Raw genomic sequence first — 11473 nt, forward strand, 5'->3', positions numbered from 1 at the left:
TTTTTTTTTTTTTTTTTTGTGTGTGTGTGTGTGGTACCAGGGATTGAACCCAGGGGCTTTAACCTCTGAGCCACACCCCCAGTCCTTTTCTGAATTTTATTAGACAGGGTCTCGATAAGTTGCTGAGGCTGGCTTTGAACTCACAATCTTCCTGCCTCAGCCTTCTGAGCTGCACCGCATCTAGCCTTTTTTTTTTTCCTTTTTTTTTAAAGGGGATTTGTCTGTTTTGTTTTTGTTTTTGAAATACCCATGGAATATCTAGAAAGAGAAATCTGATAGGCCTTTGGATAGAAAGAAAATAAAACCATGGTTCCTGAGTGGGAAGAGAAAGATGTGCCTATGAACGCCCTGAGTAAGAGCTGTCAGGAAAGGGAGAAGATAATTAGGAGAAAATGATATGGGCACTAATACAGGCAATTTCAAGAAGGTGGTAATGGACAACATCCAGTGTTATAGAGATGAAGGAAAAGGAAGACTGTGATTCATACTGCAAGGAGTAGAGGATTAGGAAGTGAGTGATTTGACTAGAGACAATTCAAGAGGATTAGCTAAGATGTGTCAGAGAGTAGTAGTAGACAGAGGAAGTGCAGGTTAAAGGGAGGGGGTCTGTCTTCTCTGCCTCCTCCTCTTTCTCCCTCTTCCCCTCTCCTCCTCTTTCTTTCTTTTTCCTCTTCCTCTCTCCCTTCCTTTCTTCCTTGTCATTGTAGAAAATTTCCAACATTAAATTATGTACATTTTTGCCAATCAAGGATGTTTTCTAGATGCAGCTGACTTAGGCAGATTCAGACACTCAGGGCAAAGAGCCAGGATTGAGGAAGCAAATGAAAATTTGGAAGAGAAAGATGAAACTTGATGGAGTAGTTTTCAAGAAGTAGGCAAGTGATGGAGTGTGGTTCAGGTGATGAACCTGGCCCCAGATGGGTAAGAAAGTCACTGTGTCTATAGAAATGGTAAAAATCACTGTCTCTCAGAAGTCTGGTTGAAATTCCAATTTCTAGAAGCTTCTTCCTCCAGTTTCCTTCTGCCACTACATTCCATATCCTTTCAGCCTGTCTCACTTCCCCCCTTTAGTCATTGACTAAGGTTTTTGAAAAGTTCTTTCCCAAGCATTTTGTGGGTTCAGTGATTTTAATGAAGATTCAGTGTCTGTGGAGAGTAATGACATTCAGAGAACAATCATCTACCATCCTCCATCTCACAGGCAGCCTCTGTTATCTCTCAAAAGGAACAGAGAAACTGTTCCTCTTGAGCTACAAATAGAATTCCCATCCTAAATGGAATTCTAGGGGGAGTAATGTTCTTCATTGCTTTACACAGACATTAAGTTTTTGCTGTCAAGTCAGGAAATGAGTAAATCCATGCCTAGTGAAAATTCCTCTGTGAAATATGAAGAGAGTTTATTCAGAAGGTTCATTAGGCTGGAACTCCTAGGTAGGAGGATGCTTTAGGAGTGTGGCAAGGGTTTGGAATATTGCTAACGACTTCCTCTTTAGCTTTCCCTAAATTGATGACCTACCTTATGATAAAAGATGAAAACAACAAAATGCCCTATGATACAAACACACCAGGGAAATGAGAATAGGATTATTAGATGTTTGACTTCTATAATGTACTGCTTAAATAAGCAGGACTACCAGCTGATCCCCTTTGTGTTGATTGTGGAAAGAAAAGTCTGGGAAATGATGCCAGGGAACTTTTCTCCATTTAAGTCTGAATAAGCATTTGCATGAGCTTCATCCAAGTTCTTCATTACATAGCAGCTCAATTCTCAAGGTAGAAATGTGTATTCCAAGTATTTTGTACAAGCTTTTTGTCTCCCAAGTGTATCCTCCTTTTTGGCCACATTTCTATCTGACATTTTACAGCAAGTACCCAAAGGTTCATGTGATACAATTGAAGTCAGTGACTTCGGGATGATTTTGTTATGTTCTCAAAATTCTGCAGCTGATTACTACCAAGCACCAACTGAATAATTCTCTTCATAGAGACAAAAGACACAATTTAGAAATTATTGACTTTACAACAGAAAAATGGATAGATGCTGAAAAAAATTATTTGCATTATTGTGTTGTTAAAAGCAATAAATATTTGGGGTTATTTTCCATATAGTGGAGAAAACATAAGGATTCAATACTGGCTCCTTAGGGTATGGAAATTTGTATCCACACATGTAAAAGTGTATCACTAATGTTCTACTTTATGATGCTCTGCTGCATTAGCCTTTCAGAAAGAATAAACTCAGTCCAGTTTCTTCCCAGTATACTGTGCTATGATGTTTCCATCTTTTAAATTTAATTAGTTTATGCCAGTATTTCCAGTGAGCCATATTCATAATTAAAGTCAATGCCAAAAGACCATAAAAAATTGATGCTTTCAGTAAACTTGTCCTTCGCCCAGGCTAATAAATACCAACTTTCAGAGTTTTTATATCCATCAAAGATGGATGTTTTCCCATTGATTCAGAATTTCAATGAGGAAAAAACTCTTTATTCTTGTGTATTTTATACATTTACGTAGAGTCAGGTTTGTTACAAAGATAGAATTACATGGAATTGCATTTTAAGAAGCAAGCATGGGTAAAGATAAAGCTATAGTAGTCAAGACAGTATAATACTGGCAAAAGAATAGATAAATAGATCAGTGGGACAGAAGTGAGAGCCCACAAATACACCCAGTTAAATATATTCAACTATATTTGATATTAGACAAAGAACCAAAGGTAGCTAAGCGCACTGGCACATGCCTGTCTAATCTCAGCAGCTCGGGAGGCTGAGGCAGGAGGGTCACGAGTTCAAGGCCCTAAGCAACTTAACGAGATCTTGTTTCAAAATAAAAATAAAAAGGTCTGAGGATGTGGCTCAGTGGTTGAATGCCCCAGGTTCAATCCCCAGTACCAAAAAAAAAAAAAAAAAAAGAGAGAGAATATATTGGGACAATAATAATTCTTTTTAACAACTGGTGCTAGAATAATTGAACATCCACCTCCAAAAATAAAATAAAAAAAGACTGCACACAGACTATACACCTTTCACAAAATTTAGCTCAAAATAGATCCCAGACCTAAATGGTAAATGTAAAACTATACAGCTCCTAAAGGTTATAGGAGAAAATCTGGATGATTGTGGGTTTGGTGATAATTTTATATATATATAACACCAAAGGTACAATCCAAGAAAGAAAGAATCAATAAGCTAGATTTCATTAAAATTGGAATTTTCTGTTTTGTAAAAGACATTTTCAAGAGATAGTCTTGGGTCTGGGGCTATGACTCAGTGGTAGAACACTTGCCTAGCATGTGTGAGGCACTGGGTTCAAACCTCAGCACCACATAAAATATAAATAAGTAAAGTTTAAAAAATAAAGAATTGGGGAAAAAAACATACTGAGAGAGAGAGAGAGAGAGAGAGAGAGAGAGAGACTTCCACATACTGGAAGAAAGTACTTACAAAAGGCATTTCTAATAAAGGACTATTATCCAAAATATACAAAGAACTCTTAAAGGCTAAGGATGTAACTCAGTGATAGAGTGCTTGCCTAGCCTGTGCAAGGCCTTGGGTTAAATACCCAGTACCATCAAAAACAAACAAACAAAAACCCCACAGAACTCTTAAAGTTCAACATAAAAAAAACTGATTTTAAAATGGTCCAAAGACCTTAATAGACACCTAATCAGAAAAGATATAAAGAAGCTGGGCCCAGTGGCACATGCCTGTAATCACAGTGACTCGGGAGGCTGAGACAGGAGGATCACGAGTTCAAAGCCAGCCTCACCAAAGTGAAGTGCTAAGCAACTCAGTGAGACCCTTCTCTAGATAAAATATAAAATAGGGCTGGGGATGTGGCTCAGTGGCTGAGTGCCCCTGAGTTCAACCCCCATCCACCACCAAAAAAAAAAGATATACAGATAGCAAATATACATATGAAAAGATGCACCACATTATCTGTCATCAGGGAAATGCAAATCAAAACAAGATAACACTATAAAACTATTATAATAGAGTATTATTCAGCCTTTAAAAAAGAAGGAAATCACGGGCACCTGTAATCCCAGTGGTTCAGGAGGCTGAAGCAGGAGGATCACAAGTTGAAAGCCAGCCTCAGCAACTTAGTGAGCCCTAAGCAATTTAGTGAGACCCTGTCTAAATAAAACATAAGAAGGGCTGGGACTGTTGCTCAGTTGGTTAAGCACTCCTGGGTTCAATTTCTGGTACAAAAAATAAAAGAAGGAGGGGGAGGAGGAAATCCTGCCATTTTCAGCCACATGGATGAACCTAGTGACATTTTGCTAAATAAAATAAGCCAGCCACAGGAAAAAAAAAATACTACATGATCTCACTTATCTCTGGAATAATTAAAAACAAATTCACAAAAGCAGAAAGTAGAATGATGGTTCCCAGGGGCTCTGGGGGAGAGGAAATGGGGAAATGTTGGTCAAAGGATGCAGAGTTTCAGTTATGTAGGATGAATAAATTCTAGAGATCTCAGGACAGCATGGCAACTATAGTTAATGATACTGTATTTTATACTCACAGTTTGCCCAGTCTTCTCACCATGCAAAAAAAAAAAAATGGTAACTTTGTGAGGTGATGATATTTTAATTAGCTTGACTATAATTATCATTTCATAATGAATATCAAAACATCATGTTTTATACCTTAAACATATTGGCCAAATCCAAAGCATTGACAACACCAAATGCTGGTAGGGATTGGAGGAACAGTAATCCTCATTTGTCGCTGGTGCCACCACTTTGGAAGACATTTTGATGATTTCTTACAAAACTAAACATATTCTTACCAAATGATCCAGCAGTCCAAACCTCTTGGTATTTTCCCACAGGAGTTGAAAAGTTATGCCCACATAAAAAACCTGCAAGTGGATGTTTGTTGAGAGCCACAGCCGAAGGGGCCCCAGCAAACTTCCAGCTGCCAGCAAACTTCCAGCTGCCGGCTGATGATTGGCTCACAGCGGCCCCAACAACATCTAGCTGATTGGCTCCTCTGCAGTGATGCTCATTGGGCTGTTTCCCTGCCCTTTCAGACCACGGAGCTGCTCATTGGGGGACTTTTTTGGCTCCGCCCATGTGACCCAGCCAATCAGCCTCAAGAGCAGGAGGATTGTGGGAGGTGGAGAGAAGCTTGTGTGGGAGAGAGAGGCTTGTGGAAAGCTGGTGGTGGCAGTTGAGGCTCTGAGGGTTTTTCCTGAGCGGCTGTTTTGTTTGGCGTGTGTGGTTCTAAAAATAAAGTTAGTTTCTTTTGACAAGTGGCTCCTGATTGTGCCCAGCCAGACTGCGGCAGATGTTTATAGTGGTTTTATTCATAATGGCCAAAACTTGGAATCAACCAAGATGTCCTTCAGTAGATGAATATTGAATAAATAAACTGTGGTGCATTCACATAATAGACTGTTATTCATTATCAAAAATAGATGAACTGTTAAGCCATGAAAAGATGTGGTGGGGAAACTTAAATGTATGTTATTTAGTGAAAGAAGCCAATCTGTAAAGTCTACATGCTGTATGATTACAACTATATGACTTCCTGGAAAAGGCAAAAAGATCAGCGGTTGTTAGCAGGGGTAGAAGGGATGAATATGCAGAGCACAGGATGTTTAGGGCAATGAAAACACTCTGCATGATATCTATAATAGTGGATGTTCCCTGGGCCCAAGGCAGAGGCTGCTGGAGTCCTGACTAGCTGCATTCAATTGCCCACCTACATTAGAAATAATAAAAGTAATATAAAAAGGGAATAACAATAGTCACAGTTGTGCCCAAACTGAAAAGCCAGCAAATCTACCTTTGCAGTCTTATAGGAACAGAAGTATTCATATGTATACTGTGCCAGCCAAAGGATATGTTACAATTCCAGTTCAATCTTTGCTGACATCAGGGCTTTGAGGAAGGGCAGTTTTAGCCTCTGTTCTCATCACAAGACATGGCTTGTAGGAAGCTGGGATGGAGAAAATAGCTTTAGCAGGAAATTGAGAAGAAAAAAATAACTTAGGGCTTCTAATTATAAATGAGCCCCTTTACAGATATATGTCACTATACATTTACCCAAACTCATAGAGTATACATCAAGAGTAAACCCAAATGTAAACTGATGGTGATGTATCAATGTAGGTTCATCAATTATAATAAATATACCCCTCTGCTGGGTGATATTTGATCATGAGGGAGGTTGTGTGTGGGGGGGGTAGGGTTCCTTCTGCTCAATTTTGCTATGAAGCTAAAGCTTCTCTAAAAATATAAAGTGTATTAAAGTAAATAAACATATTTTTGAAGACAGTTTTTTGCAACAAAAAGAAGCAGGCTTGGAAGATATTACCATCCCAATTTTATGTGTGAGAAGACAGAACCCAGTGAGGTTGCCATTTTCCCAGTGTGCACTGGTATGGCAAAACCAGAGCAAGACTCTTATACCTAACTCAAAGCCCTCTCTCCCATCCCTCCTGGTGCCAATGTGTGGAAATGGTAGCAGCCTGTAGGAAGTGATTATATTTCAGTTTTGACCACAGTCTGTGCTTATGGGTTGGCAATGTTTCTTAAATAATTGAACAGAAGACCAGCAGTGTTGTGCTCTGGAATAATACCATGCTCCATTTAAATGGGCCATATCTTATCTTCCCAAACTACTGCTGCATATACATACTGGTCAACCCTTGAGCCAAAAGTCATCTTAAGCAATAAACAGCTGTAGGTGAGACATCTTGACAGATTGACTCTCAGTAACAGTGAGATTCTCATTTCAGCTCTCTACAAAATTTAAGAATGCATGTATTATGGTTTGGATAGGAGGTATGCCCCCCTAAAGATCCTGTGTTAATGCAGGAATATTGAGAGATAAAATGATTAGATTATGAGAACTGTAACCTAATCGGTCCATCCTAGTTTGAATGGCCTGAGTGGGTGGTAATTGTAGGCAGGTTGGGCATGGCTGAAGAAGGTGGATCACTGGGGGCTTAACCTGGAAGGGTCCATCTTTCCTGTGGCCCCTTTCCTTTCTCCCTTTGTTTGCTTCCTGGCTGTCATGGACTGAGCAGCTTTCTTCTGCCATGATGTTCTGTTCATTTGGACCCAGAGCAATGGGTTCAGCCAACCATGGACTGAACCTCCGAAACCATGAATCAAGATAAACTTTTCCTCCTCTTGGTTGTTCTTGTCAGATATTTTGGTCCCAGAGACAAAAAGCTGACTGATGTGGCAACCAAACTGAATATTTTATCATCAGTAATAAGTGTAAAAGGGCTTGAATTAGAAACAGAGCAATTTATTGTTGAGTGCTTTTTGTTTATCTGTCTACTGGTATGTGTTGAGGGGCATCAAAAGAGAATATCAAACATAGTGGATCTTGACTCCCCAGGAGTTTATAGGCCAATCGAGGAAAGAAAACAAACCACAAAAGATTCTGCATATTCATACATACTAAGATGGAATTGGGAAGGTGTTTGAAACGGACCCTGAGAAAAGAATTTGAGTCTATGTGTTTTGAAGAGAAGGTTTAAAAAGATAAGAGAAGGAAAACAAGGCAGGGAATGGAAAACAGCCAATAAAGAAAACATTATTAAGCCAGGTGCAGTAGCTCATGCCTGTAATCCCAGCAGCTCTGGAGGCCCGAGGCAGGAGGATCATGAGTTCAAAGCCAGCCTCAGCAAAAGTAAGGTGCTAAGCAACTCAGTAAGACCCTGTCTCTAAATAAAATACAAAATAGGGCTGGGGATGTGACTCAGTGGTTAAGTACCCCAGAGTTCAATCCCCAGTCAAAAAATAAAGAAAGAAAGAAAGCATTATTAGACAAATATCAAATATCACAATGAGTGATTTCGGGTTAATCCTATGAGGAGACATTGGGAAATGGTATCCAACACATGCCTCAGAGTCATTCTCCCCATGGGGTAGGGAAGCTACCCCTTCCAGCTTCTGAGGGCTGCAGTTGGGGGTATTAAGGACTCTCTCAGGGATATTAACTCTCCAGCACTTCTGCCTGCCAGTAATATAGGCAGAGCAGCTTTTTGTAGTTCTGGAAAAAATCCTCAGATATAGTGGGCAGATATTGACAGCTGGAAGTCAGCCTGTGCATGTAAAACAGAAAAGTCCAAAACTGTGGGCAGGGGACTGACAGAGTATCTGCTGCAGTAGGATTCCTGGTGGAGGTGAGACTTGACATTGCTCTTTTGTTGTTGTTGTTTATTTATTTGTTTGTTTCAGTGGTGCTGGGGATTGAACTCTGGGCCTTGGGCCTGCAAGGCAAGCACTCTACCAACTGAGCTATATCCCCAGCCTCCTGACAGTGCTCTTTTTCTTTTCTCCCCAGGCTTCCTCATGACCTTGTCCCTGTTGTCCATTGTGTATGGAGCTTTACGCTGCAACATCCTAGCCATCAAAATCAAGTATGATGAATATGAGGTCAAAGTGAAGCCTCTGGCCTATGTCTGCATCTTCTTCTGGAGGGGCTTTGAGATTGCCACACGAGTCATTGTCCTGGTCCTCTTTACCTCTGTCCTGAAGACCTGGGTGGTGATGATCGTACTCATCAACTTCTTCAGCTTCTTCTTGTACCCCTGGATCATCTTCTGGTGCAGTGGCTCCCCATTCCCCGAAAATATAGAGAAGGCCCTCACCCGGGTGGGTACCACCATCGTGTTGTGCTTCCTCACTTTACTGTATGCTGGCATCAACATGTTCTGCTGGTCAGCTGTACAGCTGAAAATTGATGACCCTGACCTCATTAGCAAGTCCCAGAATTGGTACCGGCTCCTGGTGTACTACATGTTGAGATTCATCGAGAACGCCATCCTCCTGCTCCTGTGGTATCTTTTCAAGACTGACATTTATATGTATGTGTGTGCACCTCTGTTGATTCTGCAGCTGCTCGTTGGGTACTGCACAGCCATTCTCTTCATGCTCGTGTTCTACCAGTTCTTTCACCCTTGCAAAAAGCTCTTCTCCTCCAGTGTTTCTGAAAGCTTCCAGGCATTTCTCAAGTGTTCCTGCTGGAGACGGAGGCAGAAATCCTGTGAGTCCTTAGAAGAGACAGACCTGAGGTCATCCAGAAAACAAGAGGAGATGCCTTCTAGCAGTAAAAGAAGTCCTGAGCCCATTCATATCTTTAGTGCTGAAGAACTGTGTTCTGCTTAAGGGACCCAAGGTCTCTCAGGGCACAGGCATATTGTTTTCTGGGTTGATACCTGTTCTTCATGTAAGCGATGAGCACTGCACAAGGAACCTGGCAGGAAGTTAGCTGTCAACTCCTCATGAGCTGCTGCTCTTTAGATGCTCTTGGGTATGTGGGAACTAGGGGGAGAAGCCAGGGACACTTGGCGCAGAAGGGGAAGCCTAAAGCACGACAGTTTACAGGTGACCATGTTGTGTTTTTGCAGGTCTTTTTGGCCTTTTCACTGACAGAGTACCCCTGAAGTCTGAGTTAGGCTGGTTAGATCCATCAGGTAGAATGAGGAAAGGGGCTTACTTGTTTTCTAGTTTTCTGGATTGTTGGTCTGATAGCCTGATAATTTGTTTCCCCCAAACTTAGTTTTTACCCAAGAGCTGTCCTGATGACCAGAGAAGGTTACTAGGGTTTTGCCATCAGCAACATCATTCCTGTCAGAGCTTACAGGGAGGGTTGTTCAAGTTTGGTTTTTGAATAGATACATGTTCTATTTTCATCTCATTAGGGCTTTTTGTACATAACCAACTATAGCCATATGGCATGCTATCATCCGTAATTGATTCGAGAACCTAGATTTGGAAATTTGATTCCCTAGGATCCATGGCTGCAACATTGCATTCTAAATTTGGTTATGGAAGCCCTAGATTTTTAGGAAAGTCGTGCTCCTTCCATATGTTGAAGAAATTGTGGATCAGGAAGGTTGTTAAAACATCAAAATGATGGAGGCTTATATAAGTAGAATTCCTCCCTTCACAGAATGTTTGAAGATGTGAGTCAGCTTGAAGGCAGGCTTTAACCTCCACAAGGTTCAGTCATGTCGTACAGTTCTGGGAAATTTCTAGTAGAATTTGCTAGGATTCACCTTTTTTAGGAAAGAATTAAATAAAAGTGATAGTTTTCACTCTGGCCTCCCCCTTCCTTGTTTGTCAGGAAACTTTGAGACAAGAGTTACCTCGGTTAACTTAAATTTTTCTAGAAAACCCTGCAGAAATCTCTTGCCCAGTGCAGGTATACAGGGCATTTTAATTTTCATTATTTGAAGGGAAAGGATTTTCCTCACCACCCACCCCTAGATAGTGATTGACTTAAGAAACATTTTCAGTAAATAGAGATGACATGACTAGAAGACTTTTTTGTCCCTCAAGGAATACATTTTGGTTTGGCATAATTGTAAGTTAATTTGAACAAGATCTCTAGTTTTATCATCCTCCACCTTTTATCTTCTATATAATTTCTTCTTTAATCTAGAATTCTCTTGTTTCATTAAAGAGGATTGGCTAGCATGTTCTCAATTGTCTTTTAAAAAAATGCCTAGTGCTAGTGCTATTATTTCTACCTTTTAGCATCTTGATAATAAAATACCTGGAAACGGGAAACCATAAAGATCACACTAATTTAGAGTGAGGATGAAAGTAAGACCTGAGAAATTTACAAAGATAACTCATTTATGGACTCTACTTTACCAGATGGAACAGGAATCCACTTCTCTGACTATATGAATGCACAAGACATCCTGATTGGCCATCCTGATTCTGATAATTTTCCTTTTTAATTTTTTTTGTGTGTGTCAGATATATAAGTAATTTCATACAGATGAAAATGTGATTCAGAAGTCATTTTCCACTACATTCATGGGTTCATGAAACAATAAATATTATTTCACAGGATCCATGTTCTTTAATATTTTACACAATTCTGTATATATTAATTAGATCCTAAACCATAGAGCCTCGATTTTAGTTTTATGAGATACCTTTCCTCATTTGAAATTCTTTTGGTTTATCAATATTTATTGTTTAATTTTGTAGGAATGCCCATTTTTGTCTATTTTTAGCCAAATAAGAATAAACTCTAGACTGTGTCATACACTTGTCCTATTTTTAATAGGCTAGATAAACTGTGAGCATACATCATCGAAAGAATACATCATACAACATAAACTTCCATGTACTTTCCATGGGCATGGATACACAATCATACTATAGAAAAACACCTTAGAGAATATATAACAACTTCAGGTTAAAGCTGTTAAAACCTTAGAACTCTTTTGTTCTTTAGGGTTCTGTAGATAACAGCAAAGCCATTTCTATGTCATTCCAAGTGTTTCTTTAATATCAAACCAGTTCCTTCTGTTTATCGACACCAGATATTTCCAAGCTTTTTTGTGAGGAAGGCATTCTTGACTTGAAGCTTTGCAGTGGCTGACGGTGGGAGCAATGGTGCCCCTTTTCCATCAGAAATGCCTTGGGAGTGAGGACTTGGAGCAGCCACCAGCCTGTCACTCAGGAGGCTTGTTCAGAATT

At 40.0% G+C, this 11473-nt stretch overlaps 1 protein-coding gene across 1 annotated transcript in view; it reads left to right on the forward strand.

The window, feature by feature from the left end:
• Window positions 1-11063, forward strand: part of Xk (X-linked Kx blood group) — a gene marked incomplete at its 5' end in the record, with an annotated part of 48928 nt that extends 37865 nt beyond the window's left edge. Inside the window, one exon of the mRNA XM_015488104.2 lies at window positions 8316-11063. Coding sequence (XP_015343590.2) covers window positions 8316-9139 — 824 coding nt within the window. The remainder of the gene's footprint in view (window positions 1-8315) is intronic.
• Between the last annotated feature and the right edge of the window lie 410 nt (window positions 11064-11473).

Source organism: Marmota marmota, unplaced genomic scaffold (assembly GCF_001458135.2).
Source record: "Marmota marmota marmota unplaced genomic scaffold, marMar, whole genome shotgun sequence".
In the NCBI taxonomy this organism is placed as follows: domain Eukaryota; kingdom Metazoa; phylum Chordata; class Mammalia; order Rodentia; family Sciuridae; genus Marmota; species Marmota marmota.